The sequence below is a fragment of the Chinchilla lanigera genome, unplaced genomic scaffold (genome assembly GCF_000276665.1).
Source record: "Chinchilla lanigera isolate Chin_1 unplaced genomic scaffold, ChiLan1.0 scaffold00149, whole genome shotgun sequence".
NCBI classification, from domain to species: domain Eukaryota; kingdom Metazoa; phylum Chordata; class Mammalia; order Rodentia; family Chinchillidae; genus Chinchilla; species Chinchilla lanigera.
The window spans coordinates 2,195,687-2,215,810 of record NW_004955550.1 but is presented as its reverse complement, the minus strand read 5'-3'; the positions used below and the strand labels follow the sequence as shown (position 1 = coordinate 2,215,810).

At 43.1% G+C, this 20,124-nt stretch overlaps 2 protein-coding genes across 4 annotated transcripts in view; one reads left to right on the top strand and one right to left on the bottom strand.

Moving 5' to 3' along the window:
• Nucleotides 1-4,541, top strand: part of Mettl3 (methyltransferase like 3) — a 16,446-nt gene extending 11,905 nt beyond the window's left edge. The window contains exons 4-11 of one of the 2 annotated variants that reach the window (XR_001232265.1): nt 386-561; nt 1,098-1,314; nt 1,681-1,868; nt 2,424-2,462; nt 2,627-2,735; nt 2,834-2,899; nt 3,030-3,156; nt 4,306-4,394. Coding sequence is in view for 1 of the 2 variants with exons in the window: in XM_005412121.1 (XP_005412178.1) it covers nt 386-561; nt 1,098-1,314; nt 1,681-1,868; nt 2,424-2,462; nt 2,627-2,735; nt 2,834-2,899; nt 3,044-3,156; nt 4,306-4,417 (1,020 nt within the window). In the remaining variant the exon portion in view is untranslated. Of the gene's footprint in view, nt 1-385; nt 562-1,097; nt 1,315-1,680; nt 1,869-2,423; nt 2,463-2,626; nt 2,736-2,833; nt 2,900-3,029; nt 3,157-4,305 lie in introns of both variants that reach the window. The other variant, XM_005412121.1, reaches the window with a different exon arrangement.
• Nucleotides 4,542-6,081: 1,540 nt separating this feature from the next.
• On the bottom strand, nt 6,082-20,101 carry Tox4 (TOX high mobility group box family member 4). Of its 2 annotated transcripts, none has more exons than XM_005412118.2 (9): nt 20,002-20,101; nt 19,738-19,806; nt 13,729-13,971; nt 12,495-12,755; nt 11,943-12,173; nt 9,595-9,675; nt 8,515-9,258; nt 7,321-7,484; nt 6,082-6,514 (listed from the first exon to the last, which is right to left on the bottom strand). In XM_005412118.2, exons 1-9 carry the CDS (start codon nt 20,005-20,007, stop codon nt 6,454-6,456), a joined length of 1,860 nt encoding a protein of 619 aa, XP_005412175.1. In that variant the 5' UTR covers nt 20,008-20,101; the 3' UTR covers nt 6,082-6,453. The 2 variants fall into 2 exon arrangements, with proteins under 2 accessions (XP_005412175.1, XP_013364036.1); XM_013508582.1 differs by having other exon boundaries at nt 7,321-7,466.
• Nucleotides 20,102-20,124: the final 23 nt, after the last annotated feature.

Here is a 20,124-nt window from a genome sequence, read left to right as displayed (position 1 = left end):
CCCAGCAAGTTAACTTCTATCAAGACTCAGTAACATGAGGAAAACCAGAGCATCCTCCCTTAAAGAACTGTTGGATAGGTTCTGAGTATTAGCATTGTGCCTTGCCTTAGTACCCAATAAACAGAAGTAGGTAGTTTGGGTTGTGATGGTGGTGGAATAGCTTAATGCTTAGCGGTAAGAACCAAGCTTCCTGAAGTTTAATTCTATCCTAAATGTAATCTCTTAGCAAGGCCTAAACGCATGACATCCTGAGGCACCACTGTTCCCCTATTGTTAGCTCATTTATCCCTTACTAGACATGAATATCAAATGGGATTTGCACAAGTGGTTTAAGAGCTGACTTGATCTCTAAACCGTTTTAAGACCAAGGCTGCTTCTGTCACAGGTCAGTCAGGAGATCCTAGAACTATTAAATACTACAACAGCCAAGGAACAATCCATTGTTGAAAAGTTTCGCTCACGAGGTCGGGCCCAAGTGCAAGAATTTTGTGACTATGGGACCAAGGAGGAGTGCATGAAGGCCAGTGATGCTGATCGACCTTGTCGCAAGCTGCACTTCAGGTCTCTGGGGAGGAGTGAGGTGGGATGGGCTTCCTAGAAGCAGTCATTCCTTTTCACCACTTCCTGTCATTGGGGTTCTGTCAGTAAACCTGTTATTACTAAGTTCTCCAGATTCTCAAAGTAAACTTTCAGAAGTGGCATCATGTGGGAAGAACTACAGGTTGCGCTCCCAAGGAGATTAGATTTTAAGTGCCCCCTTCTAGCAAGGCATCTCTTATCTCTGAGCCATAGAAATTCTCTGGAAAGAGGATGGTCATAGGAGAAACAGGAACCAGGGCTCTTGGACCACTGAGTTATTTTCTCACCAGCCAAGTCCTTTTTGGACTGTACTCCTAGGAAGAGGAAGTAAAGTCTTTGCTCTTTAATGTGAATTAATGGATCCATGTCATTTGTTTCCCTTCTCTTAAAACTCTTGGAAGAAGTGCTGCCACCAGAGAAGATGGGGGGGGGCAAAACAGAGGAGAAGTTTAAAACTATTTAGGATCTACCCGTGGAATGCCATCTTGATCCTGATTTCTCGTTTTTTATTTTCCCAGACGTATTATCAACAAACACACTGATGAGTCTTTAGGTGACTGCTCTTTCCTTAACACATGCTTCCACATGGACACCTGCAAGTACGTTCACTATGAAATTGATGCTTGTATGGATTCCGAGGGTCCTGGCAACAACGATCACACACCAAGCCAGGAGCTTGCGCTCACGCAGAGTGTTGGTGGTGATTCCAGTGCAGATCGACTCTTCCCACCTCAGGTACTATCTGCTCAGAAAACTCATTTCTATTTATGGACTAATGTCTGAGTAGGGCAGCCATGCAAGCAGGGCATAATTCAGCAGTGTGTCTTGCTGACTGGGATGGAGTGTGATAGATATGCTCAAGGGAGTAAGAAAATAGGTGGAGTGGGCGTGGTGGCGCCCGCCTGTAATCCCAGTACTCGCGAGGCTGAGGCAGGAGGATCGTTGCAAGTTCGAGACCAGCCTGAGCTACAAAGTGAGCTCAGGTCAGTCTGAACTCCATAGCGAGACCCTGTCTCAAAAAAAAAAAAAGTGGAAAAGAGGGACTGGGGCCATGGATCTGAGAGAAGGAACAGAAGATGACCAAGATACTGCCTCATGCAGTGGATCTGTTGTGATATTCGCTACCTGGACGTCAGTATCTTGGGCAAGTTCGCAGTTGTGATGGCTGACCCACCCTGGGATATTCACATGGAGCTGCCCTACGGGACCCTCACAGATGATGAGATGCGCAGGCTTAACATACCAGTGCTACAGGATGATGGCTTTCTCTTCCTCTGGGTCACAGGCAGGTAATACAGTTAAAGACATGTAGAGATGGGCCCATATAGTACATAGTATTCGGTGGGAGGTAAAACCCCAGGTTGTCCTAGGTTCCTAACCCTATTAAATGATCAATTTAGATTTTTCACCCCTTCCTATGGAGCCGTAATAATTCTAACACAAATAATATTTTGAATTATATTTAACTCTACGTTTGCTCCTTGAGAAAGGTCATTGAAAACAGATACTATATCAATACCCCCCAATATAGGGGATTGATCTCCAAGACTCAGTATGTGCTAGACAAGCACTCTAGTACTGAGCTGTATCTTTGCACAGTTCTGAGCTGGAGCCTTGCTAAGTGCCCAGGTGGCCTTGAACTTGTGATCCTCTGCTTCATCCTTCCCAAGAGCTACCTGTAAACGTGCATGTTTTAGCTTTCTGTTTTAGATTCATCCTGTTGCCCTAATGGTGTCTTGCTGAACATCTACCAGGGAAAAAGGGGACTGTTTATTTATGTCAGATGTTTTGAAGGGACTCACAAAATGGGCATACAAGTTGTTTAACCCTTCTTTCCTCTTTAGAGCCATGGAGTTGGGCAGAGAATGTCTGAACCTCTGGGGGTAAGTAGCAGTTGTATTGCTTTGAGGGAAATTAGTACGTATTGATAAGAGTTGTGAGAAGTAATGTTCCCTTCTCCCAGAGGAGTCCTGCGATTCCTTGCCTCTGTAGATGGTTCTGCCCCTCAACTATGCCAGTATGGTTAAAGCTCTCGTTCTTTCTCCAGTTACGAACGCGTAGATGAAATTATCTGGGTGAAGACAAATCAACTGCAGCGCATTATTCGAACAGGTCGTACAGGCCACTGGTTGAACCACGGGAAGGAACACTGCTTGGTGAGCAGTCGTAGGACCCAATTCTGTGACAGGAGTTTTCTTTTTTAATAAGAAAAAGTATGGTTTCATAAGGTAATTCTGTTCTCTGTGGTGAGCAGGTTGGTGTTAAAGGAAATCCTCAAGGCTTCAACCAGGGTCTAGATTGTGACGTGATTGTAGCTGAGGTACGTGCTTCTCAGGTCACTTAGACCTTTTACATTTTGTCATCCACTGTTTATGTCGTCTCAGGTTTTTCTATTTGGATTATAAACATAATAGATCCGTAATCTTGGCTGACTTAAAAAGTAGCTACAGTCTTTCCTTCCTAGGTTCGTTCTACCAGTCATAAACCAGATGAAATCTATGGCATGATTGAAAGACTTTCCCCTGGCACTCGCAAGATCGAGTTGTTTGGTCGACCACACAATGTGCAACCCAACTGGTAAGGGGACTGGAGAACAGGCGGGGCCCCCAGTAGCAAATCTGTGGTATGTGTGCAGTGGCACACTGTTACCACTGAAGCTCTAAAAGGTTTGCCACTGGGCGGGGGATGTCGCTCAGTGGCATAAGCGCCTGCCTGGTAAGCACAAGGTCCCAAGTTCAGTTCCTGGTCAAAAAAAGTTTGCCATCACTGAGCTAGGCCCTACAGGCACAAATTACTCAAGGAGAAATTAGTATGACCTTTACCTCACATTGTGCTGATCTGTAAATGGGCTTTCAGTGGATTTAAGTGGTTTAACCTTGCATTTAAATTGTTTTATGTGATTATGCAACATTTGCTGGAAACTTCAGATTCTAGGACTCCAAGCACTGTTTAAAAAGTCTTTGTTTTTTTCAAACAGTACCCCAGCCTGGCCCCAACAGTCCTGACTTTGGCTCCCAGGTGCTGGGGTTGCCTATAAGGGTCTCCAGCTGCAGCCTGAGGATCTTCCTTAGCCATTCTATGGCATGTACTGGATCTGCCCCCTGGTGGTTCCACCCCTTTAAAAGACATACTGCCTGTGTTTTTATTTATGGAAAGAAATAATTTTATTTATGGAAAGAAATTCACTTGCAGCACCAACTGTCGGAAATAGGCCTGATTAGGTATCAGTTACTTTTTGATAATAGAGCCAGCTTTTTTTTTTTTTTTTTTGGTGAGTCCTCAGGATTGAACCCAGAGCTTTGTGCCTGGTAGGCAAGGGTCTCAGTAAGTTACCCAAGCTGGTCCTCCTAAAGTTAGGACCCTCCTGTTCCAGCCTACTCCTGGGACTACAGGCATGCACCATTATGTCCAGCCGCAAGCTTATTTTAACATGAGCATCTGTATCAATTCTGATTGTTTCCTGACACAGGGTCGTACTGTGTAGCCCAGGCTGGCCTTGTACTGTACAGACTCAGACTCTTGTCTGAGTCTCCTTAGTATTAAGATAAGCCACTGCACCAACATCTGTGCCAGGTCTTCAGGAGTGATACTATTTACAGTAGTGTGAAAAGAATTGATGTGCATCTCTGATGAGATAGGCAGTCTCAATAAAAGTTATGCACCGTTTAACTGTAGTAAGTCCTTTAAGTCCATGGTTTTGGGTTTGCTCCCTTTTCCCCATTTTAGGATCACCCTTGGAAACCAACTTGATGGGATCCACCTATTAGATCCAGATGTTGTTGCACGGTTTAAGCAAAGGTATCCGGATGGAATCATCTCTAAACCTAAGAATTTATAGAAGCATTTCCTTATAGAGCTAAGCACCTGGAGCTGTGGCTCTTCAAATGCATATACCTGAAGAGTTAGTATTTGTACAATAACTGTTTCTTTTATTTAAATAAAGATTTGTATTGTAATTGGAATCTTGAGGTGAAATTTTGGCTCTCCTTTTAAAAAATTTATATTTTAATATATTTTTTTGAGATAGGGTCTCACTCTGTAGTCCAGGCTGGCCTCAAACTCATGGCGATCCTCCTGCATCTGCTCCTTGATAGTGTGTTCTTGTGCAACTCTGGGAATGTTACCTACTTCATTAGGTCTCTGTGAGTGTTCAAAGTGAGTGAATGAATGGAAAGCAGTGACATCCTGATCATTATACAGTAGGACTGTTGTAGGATCACATGATTACCCATTAGTACATGAATGACATTTCTCAAAGTAGGAATTTTAGCATTTCACTGAAGATTATCCTCACTAGGGCTATTACACCCTAAACTTGCTCAGTCTGTTAAACTACATGGCTTTGCTATTCTTTTTTTTTTTTTGGTTTTTCTCCGGTACCAGGAACCGAACTCACGACCTTGCGCTTGCCAGGCAGGCGCTTTTGCCGCTGAGCTAAATCCCCAGCCCCATGGCTTTGCTATTCTATTGGTAGTTTACTTCCAAGAAAAATAAGCTCAGGTTTATAAGTGCCTATAGAGAGTGAGCCTTTATAAGTAAAAAAAATGCCTCTGGCCTGTCATTTAGAAGGTATTTCATCAAACAACACAAACTATTTAGACTTCAGTAAAACCTCTTAAATTAGGGGTGTTCGGTTCTCCCTCTTGTAAACTGTAGTAAGAAGAGAACACTGACTACAGAAGTATTTATGTAGAGAAACAAGAACCTCCTGGGTGATGTCATTTGCTCTACAGTTCCATGTGCCTATGTTACAAACCACTCTTCTCAAGCAAAGCAATTTTGAGACAGGGTCTCATTTTGTATTTCAGGCTAGTCTTGAGTTATCCTCCTGCCTTAGCCTCCCAAGTACTGAGATTATGTGTGCACCATTATGGCCAGCAATGTATTTGGTAGTGGTTCCTTAGGTTGGCTTTTTTTTTTGTCTTTTTGAGACAGAGTCTCGCTATGCAGTTCAGGCTGACCTTGAGCTCACTTTGTAGCCCAGGCTGGTCTTGAACTCGCAACGATCCCCCTGCCTCAGCCTCCTGAGTGCTGGGATTACAGGTGTGCGCCATCACACCCGGCGTTTTTCTTTTTTTGAGACAGGGTCTTGGCACATATCTCAGGCTGGCCTCAAACCTGGGATCCTAGTGCATCAGCATTCTAAATGCTGGGATTATAGGTGTGCCACCAAACGCAGCCGTATTTTTTTTGTGTGTGTATTTTTTTGTGTTACTGGAGACTGAACCCAGGATGTTCACATTGAGCTACATCCCCAGCTCATTTTTTATTTTTTGAGACAGGTTCTTACCAAGTCACTAGGTTGCTCAGGCTGGGTTCGAACTTGGTGGTAGTCCTGCCTCAGCTTCCTTAGAGTGCTGGGATTCTAGGCACATGCCAGTACACCTCACAGTGAGGAGGTGCCTCTGATGAAACGAGCCTTTTACCCCTTTTCTGTATCTGAGGCCCCTCTGCCACTGCACAGTCACCCCTCCCCCCTTCAGAATGGGACCTCACAGTGTCTTCTGGGCTCACAGCCGAGTCCTCTGCCATCATTTTAATGTTTCAGCCAAGTCCTCTGACAGTTATACCAAGTTTCCTCCAACAACCCCACCGCCCCGCCACTCCCTGCGATTCACTTGTTTATATTCCCTTCACCTTTCCCTCTGCTGCTGTCCTGGTATTTCTACTTGCAGTTGAAAGTAGAAAGAACTGCAGGTTACAGCAAACTCAATGGCCCAGATCCACAGCTTTGCCTCTGGAAGGGGTAGGGGGCGTGAAGGACCATGGCAAGTAGAGATTAGGCACTACCAGAAGCCCCACTTGGGTTTCAGAAACAGGCTCTTGCAGTTCTTCCCAGCAGATAAATCTTCACTGGCTTGGGAACAGGAAAGACTATTTCACAAATACCACGGTGTTTGAGTTTCTGGATGCTACCCAGGCCAAAAACACATCCCTACGAGAAAAAGACACACAAATTTATAATTATAACCTAGATACATTCTTTTTAACTGTCTTAAATAAGTTCCCACATTTCCTTCAACATCAGCGCAAGACAGTATCACCTGAGGAATGTAAGAGCATGGGCCTAATAGCAGTAGGGGCAACCAGTCTACTGTAGGGGATCTAAGAAAGGACATACAAATACACCTTGTTTTATGGATATAGGTAATTTCCAGGAAAATAGGGATTAAAGGGCAAATGGTAACAATTTCTCACTCCTTTCACATTGTCCAGCTTTTCACTGTGCTTCTTTTCACTGATGCCCACCTCCCAATTTCTAATTCCCTAAGGATTGGAAGGCTGACATTCAGAATCACTAACAGCTTGAAAGCTTATAATATCTTTTCTTTCAGTTGTCATTCTGGGGGGCTAGGGCTTCAGGTGCACTAGGCAAGTGCTCCAGCAATGAGCTACATTCCCAGCCCTAAATCTATGTTCTTTTTGTTTCTTTTTTTGAGACAGGATCTTGCTATGTAGTTCAGGCAGGCCTTGAACTATGTAGCCCAGGCTTATACTGAACTCATGGCAATCCTCCTGCCTCAGCCTAGCAATTAGTGGGATTAGAGGTGTGCACCACCACGTCTGGCCTGTAAGCTCTTTTTAAGCAGAAGGGCTTTTACAGTAGCCTTTCCAGTGAGACCAAATATATAGCAACCCACTCTAAATTAAGAGTTATATGATTATATGCTGAAGGCTACAGCATTTCTTAACACAGTTAATTTAACAACACCTGAATTGTAAGGAGAACGGTAAGCTCACCTGCAGTGCTTCACCACACACTCGTTGCTGCAGTATTCATTGTCCCAGTCCTTGCTTGCGACAGGAGGGTTCTCACAACCAGACCTCACGCATCGAGGCTGAGGTGAGAGCACCACTGGAGATCCGCTCACCAACTCAACATCCATCTGAGAAGGAGATTCAACCTGTGAGAGGAAGAGCAACAGATGCATTGGGTGGCCACCTCCCCTGCTACCCAGTCAGTCAAATTACCCTTGGGATCCAATGAGGCAAGATGTTTACAATTCCTCAAATGGGTAAAGTTCTCCCCAAAAAGTGGGTTCTTGGTCTTGCCTTTACTGTTCAATTTTAGGGCTCTGCCAAGCAGGACAATATAAAGAGTCTTACCAGAGAGGAAGTCAGGGCATATGCTACTGCTTTTAAATTTTAATCCACTCCACCACACTCAAATAATATCCCTCTGAAAAGTCAGTAAACATCTTGTAGAGATTTAAGGATTTAATATTGCTAAGTTTAGGATCCCTGGGTAGGCCACCTCTACAAATTAACACTGTAGGCTATACCTCTCTAATCAAACCACACTGATGCCTTTGCTCACTTAAGAAGTGGTCTGGCCAGATGTGGTAGCACACACTTACAATCTCAGCACTTGGGAGGCTGAGGTTGGAGGGTTGCTGTGAGTTCAAGGCCAGCTCGTGCTACAAAGCAAGATCCTACCTCAAAACGGAACAGTTCAAAGCCCAGGAATGATGGCACATGCCTAGAATCCCAGCATTTTGGGAAACTGACATGGAAGGATCATAAATTCAAGCCCAGCTTGGGTAACTCAGCAAGACCTGTCTCAGAAAAAAGGTTGGGGAGAACCCTAGGTTTAATCAGTACATACACCCACAAAAGGTCTGGAACAGGACATCCTCTTAATGTTTCTTTACAAAGCACTACAGGTCTAGGTGGGAAAAGTCACTGAGGGAGGGAACCACTGTCTACTAGAGGCTTCATACTGGTTACCAGGTATCAAATACTAGCAGCATTGGGCCCCTTCTTAAAAGAATGCTCACACGTCCCCACTTGTTTTATTTATTTATTTATTTATTTTTGTTTTTTTTCTAGTACCGGGAATCAAACTCACGACCTTGCGCTTGCCAGGCAGGCGCTGTGCCGCTGAGCTAAATCCCCAGCCCCATCCCCACTAGTGTAGAACAAACAAAAACTCACCTCAGGAACAGCATCTGTGATCATCTCACAGATTGTGTCAGGAGTGGCTGCCTCCACTGTGTGGGCCTCAGGGCTGCTGTTCACAGGCTGCTCGGGACTGCTGTCCACAGCAGCTGGAACTACGGTGGTCTGCATCTTCAGCGTGGGTGGAGGCACAATCTTACTCTGCAGAGGAGGTGGCTGCTGCTGTAAGTTGATTCTAACTTTCTGAGGTGGAGGCTGCTGCATGGCCTGGAGTGGAGGAGGCTGCTGTAGAATGGTGACTTGCTGCTGAGCTGGGGGCTGAGGCATCTGCTGTAATGGAGGAGGCTGTAGTCGGGGTGGAGGCAGTTGCATAGAAGCAGCAGCTGCTGCCGCTGCCTGCAACACTGACCGGGTAACAATTTGGGCTTGCTGGCTGGGCTGGATAGTAGCTGTACTGGTTTGGCCCAGCTGGAGCCCCCGGGAGGTCACCACTGTGGCTGGGATAACAGTAACCATGCCTCCTTGAGACATGGTAATAGACGAGGGCAACATCTGTTTGGTGATAATTAACTTGGTGATATTGGGCTGACCCCCAGCCCCAGAAGATGCTTGGTTTGCCACATAGGACGAAAGAGTGGAATTAACCACAATGCAAGGGGATAGAGCAGGCGACTCTGTTGAGGCTGGTGCTGGAGATGCTGGGTCAACAGTAGCCACAGGAGGTGGGGAAGGAGTCTGGGCGGGTGGCACTGGATCCAATTCCACTGTTTCCACAGTGGCCTGAAAGAAGACCAAAAAAGTCACTGAGAGTTTTACTCTGTTGCAGGATGTATTCATTCCAATGACCTCTCAATAAAAGACACCTTATAGACTGAAAACAAATGCAGCTAAGAATACTGCCTTTGATAAAGTAAACACTGGAAATAATGAGTAAACTCAGAGACTGGCAAGGTTTATATGATGTGCAATAAAGGACGGCTAGTTAAAATTTTTTTTAAGCTTTTAATACTACTTAGTGTTAATACACTGGGCAGGTTTTCAGTGATACTTTTTACAACTGCTAACAGTTTTTAAAAACAGGCTGGTTTAAATATCCACCTACCCTGACTCTCTTACCTGACACTCTTGGTTGTCTTTATAAGCAGCTAGAGCCTTCAGATATTCTTTCTTGGCAGCTTCAGTTTTCCTCTTATACACCTACAAGACAGATTTTATTAAAAAGTCCCTATACTCCTGAAAAAAGACTGGTAACTCCATATTATTCCCCAGTGAATGACAATTCATCTCAATTTGATCACTGACAACTCGTTTTAATAAAAACAAGTAAGACTGCCTGCCTGCCAGTGTCCCTCTGAAAAATCAACCAATCCATGAGAGTCTTGTCAGAATACTTAAACTTCAGCATATGCTTACATCCCTAACAAAAACAAATCCTGATTCAAAACTGTATGATCAGCGGTCTGCTTAGCCTGTGACTGTCCCTACCTGGCATACTCTATTTTCAAGTAGTAAACTTTATAAGGATAGCATTAAGAATTTTTCCTGTGTATGAGCCCCTTCTATCAAAAGCTGACGCCTGCTTTCTCTTTGAATCTAGGCTTGCTCTGCGATTTGTGTGATCATAAGGATGTGCTGAACTAACACTGCAACTTAAAGAGACCCAGAGGCATCTATTTCCAAGTTCTTAGAATGCCAGGCATACTGCAAATAAACCAGTCTAGCCTACTTGGGGATGAGAGGCCACACGAAGACCCACCAACATGTCTTAGCTAACAGGTAGCACCAACTGCTGGACATGTGAAGGTCATCTGATTACCATCACCACAATGAGCCAGGGCAAGAACAGCAGGAAATTACCTAAACGCATGGAATCATGAGTAATAACAAACTGACACTGTTATAAATGATTAAGTTTGTGATGGCTTATTTTGTAGCAACAGATAGCTGATATAAGTTATTTACAATAAATTCAGCTTTTAATTTCATATATTAAATCCAGAACTTGTTTGACATAAGACCCAGGGTAATCATCATTAATCATCTTCAGTGTCAATATCTTACATTTGTACAGTATCAATATAATCTTTTTAAGAGATAAGGCTTCCTGTATTGCCCCAAATTCTTGCACTCAAAGGATCCTCCTGCCTCAGCCTCTCATGTAGGCAGAACTATAGGCATCCATCACCACGACTGTTTCTTTTTTGAGACAGGATATCACTATGCAGTTTAGGCTAGCCTTGAACTCACTTAGTGGCCCAGGTTGGTCTCAAACTTGCATGGATCCTCCTGCCTCAGCCTCCTGAATGCTAATCACACCCGACTAGCTTATCTTTTAAATGGATTTTAAATTTAGAGAGATAATGTAGTTTTCAACTTCTTAATAGGCCAATGAGAAAACTAAATGAAATTCTAAATCCAAACTTTTCTTAAATCCAATTTATAGTTAGCATCAACATGCAACTTTTTGAGGAATAGTCTAATTACAAATAGGGAAATAGTAAGGTTTAGAAAAGCTAAATTACCAAACATCAAATAGTTTATAATGCAGAAGGAATTACAAGAGATACTATTAGTGGAAAGCATGTGGGATATGGAGTAAAGAACCTTATTCCATCTGAACTGTACCTCTTAAAAGCAGTACTGTAAGCAATATGACCCCAGTTTATACCGTCAATAAAAAGGGAAAAATGGTGGCTATTTTACAGAGCTTTGGAAAGACGCAGTTTTTGGTTTTAAGTACTGGGGTCTGAATCTGGTATATAAACCAGAGCCTTTACACGAAGCTACATCCAGTCTTACTTTATTTTCTTTTAGTTTATTTTTTGTCTTTCTGATACAGAGTCTCACTATGCAGTTCAGACTGGCCTTGAGCTTGCAACAATCCTCCTGCCTCAGCCTCCTGAGTGCTGGGCTTCCAAGTGTGTACTACCATGCCCGGCTCCAGTCTTATTTTTTGTTGAGACAGTATCTCAAAATTGCTAAACTACCCAGACTGGGCCCAAACCTGTCATCTTCCTGCCTCAGCCTCTCAGAGTGCTAGGATTACAAACCTGTGGACCAGGCCCAACTAAGATGCAGTATTCTTATAATTATTGCTAACATTCAAATGAGTTTGCAGGGCTACAGATGTAGCTCAGTGGCACAGCACATGCGCAGCACGTATTACTCCTTGGGTTTCATCACTACCACCATAATAACATAATATAAAATAGGGTTTCCTGGATTTTTGTGGAATGGTCTAATTTTACAAACAGGGGAAATAATGAGGTTTAGAAAAGCTAAATTACCAAACATCAGTTAAAAATACACAAGGAATTAAGTGTACAGCGGCAATTTCTAAGACATAGGGTGATGTGTTAATGGCACTGACAAAAAGCTAAGAAATAAGAACGTGTGTGCATGTTAGAAGAAAACTGCTTATTTAAAAACTTCTGCAACATTCACTATGCACGCATTTTCCTCACCTGTTTCTGCTCTTCTCCAAGACTGTCCCACATGGAAGCCACAATTTTTGAAACTTCCCCAAAAGTGGCATTTGGATTCTGTCCCTTGATGGCAGCCTGTGTGTCACGAAAAAATAAAGCATATGCAGAAACTGGTTTCTGAGGTTCATTAGGGTCCTTCTTTTTCCTCTTCTTTGGGGCCTTCTGCTTTTTCCCTGCTTCCACCACTACTGTCTTCTGGCTGGGAAGTTGCTGTAGGGAAGACAAGAGAGAGAATCAGAAGATAGAAGGAGTTATCGTGTCTGAGTTGCAAGCAAAGGATTTTATGTGGGGGAACAGTTGCATGTGTGGAATTTATACTAAAACAGAAGTAATGGGTTTAAAAGTAAAGTAGTGAGGACTAACATCAATGGGGTTGGGCACAGCATTATAAACAGGAAAGGGACCTCACACCCACAAAAAGAGCAGAGGAGATGGCAGGGTAGAAGCAAAGAACACTGACTAGGATCTGCATGCCAAGAATTCCATCCCAGAGTAGCATGGCAGAACTGATTTTAGCTAGGAATGCCTCACCCTCCGGAATTCCTCAACACCATCCTCATGAAGTGAATTAGTAGGTGAAGGGGTGGTTGAAAGACGATCCTCTGGTGACTGGGCAGGTGGCAAGATGGTGCCACCCCCCAAGCTCAAACCAAGCTGAGAACTCAATTCTGACTGATCAATGGTGGTCAACTGGCTATGCCCCATCAAGCCAGATGTCATGTCTGTCATGGGCACATCGATGGTAACAGGAGGGTTGGCACTATACTGAGTTCCTATGGAATGGTCCAAGTCCTGAGGGAAACAGAAGGACTAATTACACAGAAAATATTAAAAACACTACGAGCTCCACCTCCACCCCAAATTCAAGGTAACTTATAAATCCCTTGGTTACCCAGACTGTATCATTATTTGACTCTACATAGACGATATATTAAAAATAAAATTAAAAATACATTAAGCATTTTAAAAGTATATAAATTAGCAAATTTACTCCTTTGCATTCAAAGGCCTATTTCTAAAATAATTAAAAATAATCAACAGAGTTGGGCATGGTGACAAATGCCTGTTCCAACACCTCAGAACCAAGGCAGGAGGATCATCATGAGTTCGAGGCCAGCCTGGCTACACAGTTAGCACAAGACCAGCCACAACTACACAGTGAGAGCCTGTATCAAAAAAATAAAAATCAGAGAAATCTTAATCTTGGACAAGTTAACTTAAAAAGCAAATAAACTTACTCAGCAATCTATAGGTAGTGACAACACACAGTAAGGAAAACCTTCCTGTCTGTACCTTGTAAGATTGTGGGTTTTACCAGTTGTAATGCATAGGCAATATTAGAATGCCTGGCACCAAATACAGGGGTGGAGCTATGCTATTGTTAATATGTGCTGGAAATCCAACACAGTGGTTTATAACATAGTAACCCACAGTTAATACTACATTTGGTTCAGGCTATTTTTGAGTAAGTCCCTTAATATGCCAACTATCGTACGTGTGAACTGTAGGACGTGAAGGCCATAATAAAAGGGGGGGCACCTTTTTCAGAATAAATCAGGTTCATTTCAGGAGTAATCTTGAACATTTAAAAATTTTAAATCACTTTTCAAGTAAAATGGACCCATGATAGTAAATTTCATGTACTCAGGTAAAATTCTTTGTTGACAACATTTAGCTGAAAAAGTAAGAATACCCAAGTGTGGTAGAAAATAACTTTTGTCTCCCCACCACCGTGCCCATAAGCCCCTTATGTTTAGCCCCTTACCATGGTCAGGCCCCCACTCAGGAGCCCCCCGCCCTGCTCCATCAAGCCATGGGTCATGCCCACAGGCATGTCCAATGTTTGCACCCCATACTGGGCTGAAAAACTGCCATCCTGTGAGGAAGATGGGTCTGCCAGGTCATCAAAGTGGCCAACCACATCTGAGACAGCAAGCGAAGGATCAGAATCCAAGGAGATAGGTGGGATTTCAAATTCTTCATCACCCAAGCTAGGTGTATGGAACGTCTGCAGGGGAAAAAGGGAAAAACAGTTACTAGGAGGAGGAACTGCATTTTCCTAAGTGAAGAACACAGCAAGGTACTAGAGAGACTCAAAGCATCTGTTTTAGGAAAAAGATTTCTTAGGACCTACTTAATTTTATAAACAAATCTCTCTTCTTTCTTATGCCTTTGGTCATATGACATAGAAGACTGCCAACATCAACTACAATTTTCAGTTGCTTTCTTTTTTGTTGTTGTTTTTTGTCTTATTGAGACAGGGTCTCGCTATGCAGTTCAAACTGGCCTTGAGCTCACTCTGTAGCCCAAACTCACAACGTTATGGTTGAGGATATAGCTCAGTGTGAAAGCCCTGAATTTAATCCCCACGATGGAAGAAATGAAAGTATGCTTGTGAAACCCTCGATTTTTCTGAATCACATTAGTAAAACAAGTTTCCAAAACAAAAAGATGCATCTATTGGCTTGGTCTCCACATCTTCCTCCTGTTTTACTTAGTCTGGTAAACGTCTGGGAGGTGCCTGGGATATAATGTGAGCAGCACTTACAGCACAGAAGGCAGCTCCTGATGGAAAAATCTTTCCCCAAGAACTGAGTTTTCCCTGACAATACAACTCATAATTTTTTGTTGTTATGTAAGAGTTCAAGAGTCTTGAAATTCCAGTGTAGGTTCAGGTGACTGTCTTTCAGGAATAAGGCACAAAGATTCTTTGCCAGATTCTCAAGCAAACAAACCAACAAAAATTACAGGGACAGGAAAAAATCATCTAGGGAAACATCTGCTATATTAATAATTGTAAAATTCTACATTTTCTAAGACACAGACTGCTATGGCAAAGCAAAAAATGCCTACCTATCCTTTTCTGCTCACCACAACAAATAAAACAGCAGCTCTGCCAAGATATGGAAAATGGTACTATTTGTTAATGAAAACTCAAAAGGAATAAAAATTCACATCCAAAACAAAGGGCCAGTGTTCTACTCCTCATAAACCATCTGGAGTGCTCTAATGGGCCAGACATGAGGAGACTCCACTGCAGATCCAAAAGGCGTTCTTTCTAAGCACCACCAGGTGGCATAGGGAAACAGCTCTGTTACACAGTACACCAAGGCTTTCATGGTGGGCTTCTGGTTTAGTTTCATTTCTTCCTGGTAAGTACGAGTACAAGATAATCATATCAAGAATACAGAAGGGTACACTACATGCTATAATAAACATAAAGGTTCATTCAAATCTCTCACTACAAGTGATCTGTAAAATTATGAATGAAATCCAATAATGAATACTTATTTTAGCTGATCTATTATTTCACTAAATCACACTATACACTGTTGAATACTTAAAAAGTTAAAACTGTAGCAAATTATTAAAAGAAAAATAAGACACAGAAGGAGAAAACAGGAATGGTATGCAGCTCCCTTCTCAGCTTTCCTCTCCTTCACTGTTTAATTCATTGGTTTTGGTGGGAGAGCAGTTTTGGAGTTAATTTATAAGGAAGGATGCTTAGATACTGAGAACCAAACAAATAAAAAATACCATTCCCTCCTTCTCCTCATGCCCCCATACCAAACACACAAGCTATTGTGTCTTGACTTTTTTTTTTAAAAGCACTGGGGATTGAACTCACATCCTCCCACATATTAAGCTTGAGCTCTACCACCGAGCTATGTATACACTTAGCCATCCATTATTTCTTTAGTATTTTTTGTGTATTTATTTCAGAGAAATTTATTTTAATACCTACTTCTTCAATAATACATGGTACCACGGATCAGTAAGCTTATTTTTTGGTACTGGAAACTGAACTCAGGATCTCACACTTGCAAGGCAGGTGCTGTGCCACTGAGCTATATCCCCAGCCCAGTAAATTGTTTGTTTTGCAGTCTCAGTACATAATCCGGACCAGCTTGTACTTGCTACGTGGCCCACACTGGTCTAGAACTTCTGCTTCTGTTTCCCAAGTGAACAAGTATGCACCCCAAGCCCAGGAAAACTGTTCCTTAAAAACTGATGTAATAGTGAAAATGTTAACTATTCAGCCAGAAATTGTAACCAGTCCTCACCTTATAAGCAATTTTGAGAATTAAGGGTGGGTACTTCTATGACTATGTCCACAAGGTGCTCAAAGCACAAATCACTATGAAGAGCCAATCTGAATGAGAAACTAAAAAGCTAAATTCCCTTCAGGTCATAGATCTTTCCTCTCTCAAGAAACACAGTAACAAATGCTACACTTCCTCTCCAATAACACTTTCTTACTTCACTGAGGTATAACTGCAGAAGGTACATAAACTTTAAGTGTATACTTCAATGATTTCTTATACATGTAAACACCCAAGTAACTGTCACCTAGACCAAAGATGAAGAACATTTTTACAGAACGTTTCTGAAAAAGATTTCCTCATGCCATCTCTCTCCACAATCTGTACAAGTACTGTGATGGGTTAATTTTGCCTATCCTTGACTCTCATAAAAATTAACTCATATCCTGCCTAAACTTGTTTTTGGTTTCTACTACTAAACAACATATTTCTGAGATCATTCAAATTGCATTTACCATTTTATTTTTTATTGTTGCAGAATATTCTTTTACAAATATACCAGTTCCACTTTTCCAGTGTATAGCTATTAGGAATGAAGTTGCTCTAAAAAAAAGTTCCCATGAACATATGTGTTTTTGGTGAACACACATAATCATTTATGTTTATTTTATTTTATTTCATTTGTTATGTTTATATCAAGGGACAGAATTACAAAGTTATGGGTTAGGCATGTGCAACTTTAGTAAATATTGCCAGTGTTTCAGAGTAGTTGAAGCCGGGTGTATTGGTGCATGCCCGTAGTCCCAGTACTCAGGTGGCTGAGGCAGGAAGACTGCTGCAAGTTTGAGACCAGCCTGGGATACAAAGTGAGCTGAAGGCCAGCCTGACCTGCATTTTGAGACCCTGTCTCAAAAGGACCAAAAAAAAAAAAAGTACTATTTATGAACAAGAAAATGATGAAAAATTATTGTTCTGAAAGTATTCATTTGTTTTGCAGTGCTGGGGACCAACCTGGAGCCTTGAACATTCTACATGCAAGCAACCTACCACTGGGCCACATCCCCAGTATTTTTTTTTTTTTTCAGTATCAGGGATGGAACCTTTGAGCTACATTCCCAGTTTTTCATTTTTTTCAGCAAGGCTCTCACTAAATCACTGAATCACTTAGGCTGGGCTTGAACTCGCAATTCTTCCCCAGTCTTCCAGAGTGCTGCGATTACAAGTATATGCAGCACACATTCCCACCTCATCCAAATATTATTAAAAAAATAATACCTTTACCCACTTCTAAGTTATTTGGGATGGGTCATGTAAGACCAGATACAATGTAAACCATAAAACCATTAAAACAAAGGTTAAAAAAATAACCAATGCCAGTACCAAGTGTGGACCAGAAGGAAATGCACAGAAGCTGTAGTTAAGGAGAAAACCCCGGGCTCAAGGAAGTTACAGAAATTGAACCTCAACTTAGTTCTGAGCTTCTGCCTTCCAACCTCATTAAAATTTCTTTTTTATTTTTTGCACTAAAAGGCAGTAAACTTGGGGCCTCTACACCGAACTACACCCCAACCCATTTTTAACTTTTCATATTGAGGAAGGGTTTTGGTAGGTTGCTGGATTGTTCAAGATGGGCTCAAATTTGCAATTCTGTCTCTGCCTCAGAATGCTAAGATCACAGGGCCACCATGTCAATTAATTAAATTTCTTGCTGGGTGTGGTGGCGCACACCTGTAATCCAAGCGCTTAGGAGGCTGAAACAAGAGGATCTCTATGAGTTCAAGGCCAGCCTAGGCTACATAAGGGAGCTCAAGACCTGCCTGCACTACACAGTGACACCATGTCTCAAGAAAAAATTCTTAAGCCATCAAAACAAAAACAGAATAGATTCAAATCCAGAAAGCATCTTTTTTTCTTCTTTGTTTTTGTGGTGCTGAGGATGAACCTAAGGCTTATACTCATGCTAGGCAGATGCTCTACCACTGATCCATACTCCCAACCTAAATTTTTGATGTTAAAGATGCTCTATCTCACCAAGCTTTGCAGTACACGCCTGTAATCCTAGCCTTCTGGAGGCTGAGACAGGAGGATCACTGCAAGTTAGAGGCAGCCTTGGCTACACAGTGAGCTCAGGGCCAGCCTGAACTACATAGTGAGAGACCCTGTCTTAAAAAACCAAAACCAAAACCAGGGGCTGGGGATTTAGCTCAGCAGCACAGTGCCCGCCTGGCAAGCGCAAGGTCCTAAGTTCGATTCCCGGTACAGGAAAAAAAAAAACCAAAAAAAAACCAAACAACAACAACAAAACCAAAACCAAACGAGAGGCTCCATCTCATATACTTACTTCTTGATTGTTCAACTTCCTAAAAGCATTAAAGAGGGCACATTTGAAAGCTATTTGTTACTTTTATTTACTTACTTATTTGTAGTTGTGGGGGATTGAACCCTGGGGCACTCTACCAGTGAGTTACATCCCCATCCTTTTTAAAATTTGTTGAGACAGGGTCTTGTCTCTTGAGTGCTGGGATTAACAGCATGCACCACTGACCTAGCTTTTGTATTTAATTTTAAAATTTACTTTCATATGAATGAGGCCAATTTACAACCCTCTAAATAAAGGAACTTAAAAGTACGGAGACCCAATCGGGAAGAAATTGGCAATGAGGCAATTTTACGTAGGTGAAGTCAATATGAGAGTTACTTCAAGTAGTAAAATTAAACCATGGATACCTCATTAAGAAGAAACAGGTGATTGAGTCTACAAAGAACCATATGGAATTTAGTTTTATATTACTTCTAAATTTTCTATTCATTTGCTTTACATTTCCTCCAGTATAGCCGAAAAATAAAAACAGTAATAAATTCTTAAAACCAGCAACTGCCCATTCACTCTAATGCATAAAAACGATAGGATTTACTTTTGGAAGAAGCGACTCAAAATCAACTAAAAATTCTTAATACAAAAAAAGATACAAACTTTCGGGGAAAAAATATCCTTAAAAGGTAACAAAAGAGTTTACAGGTTCTCAAAGACTGGGAAATATTTGTCTCATTTACCTTTCACTTTTATTTTTCCTGAACAAGTGATATGTGTACAGTATGACATCGTTTCAAGCAAAACGTCTGCAGGAATGCTGTGGGCCCCACCACCAGCACTACTTCTTCAGACCACCGTAAGGAACTGTTGCTACCGCCCCTGGACGGCCGCGGAAACCGTTCCCACAAAGGTAATCTGCCTGAGGGTCAATCACTCGCAACAACACACGTTCTACTCAACTCCTTCCAGTCCTCCGGGTTTTCTTTCCTACGGCCTTAGCAAAACAAGCCGATGCCCTTGTAAAGGCAACTACTTGTACCGGAGTGGACAGTGAAAAAGCCTCCCTTCCTAAGGATCCAAGCACTGACCGCGTCCAAGAGAGCCCTGCTCCTTAAGCTCCTCCCTCACCCCACTGCCTCCACCGTTGAACATCTTCCCTCCTGCTCCACCACCCCCAAACTGTAGCTATTTCTCCCGACCGAGGCAGCCCCATTCGGCCTTGCAATCTCCGCCACGCGCTCCTCCAACACGCTCTTCCCAGCAGCCTGGTTTTCCGCCGCAGCAGGTCCCGGGCCTTCCCAGCCTCGCGGCGGCTCCGCAGCCCGCGCTCCTCTCGGAGCTCCAAGCGTGCCGGTACCCAGCGCCCCGGCCCCGGCTCCGGCCCCCACCCCCCCGCCAGCTCGCAGCTCCCGCTCACCTCGGCCCCTGACAGGAAGGGGTGCGAAGGCCCCGTGATCGTCAGGTAATTGTCATTTCCTCCGGGAAACTGCAAACCAAAACAAAGCCGCGGGGGCAAGTTAGGGGGAGCGGGGAGTAGCCTGCGGCGACGAACCCCGACCCCGACCTCTGGTAACAATCCCCCAGGCCCGCTCCCTCGCCCTTCGGTCAGCCGCCTCCCCGCGCAGCTTCCCGCTAGCCGGCGGCGCGCTCTCGCCAGCCTTCTCAGCGCCCAAGCGCCTACCTCCATCTTCAGACAACCGCTCACTCCGTCTCAGCCCGCAGTCGCCCCCACCGCCCCCACAGGACTCGCCGTGCGTCACTTCCGCGTGACGCGCGTCGCTCCCCGCTGATTGGAAGGAAACTG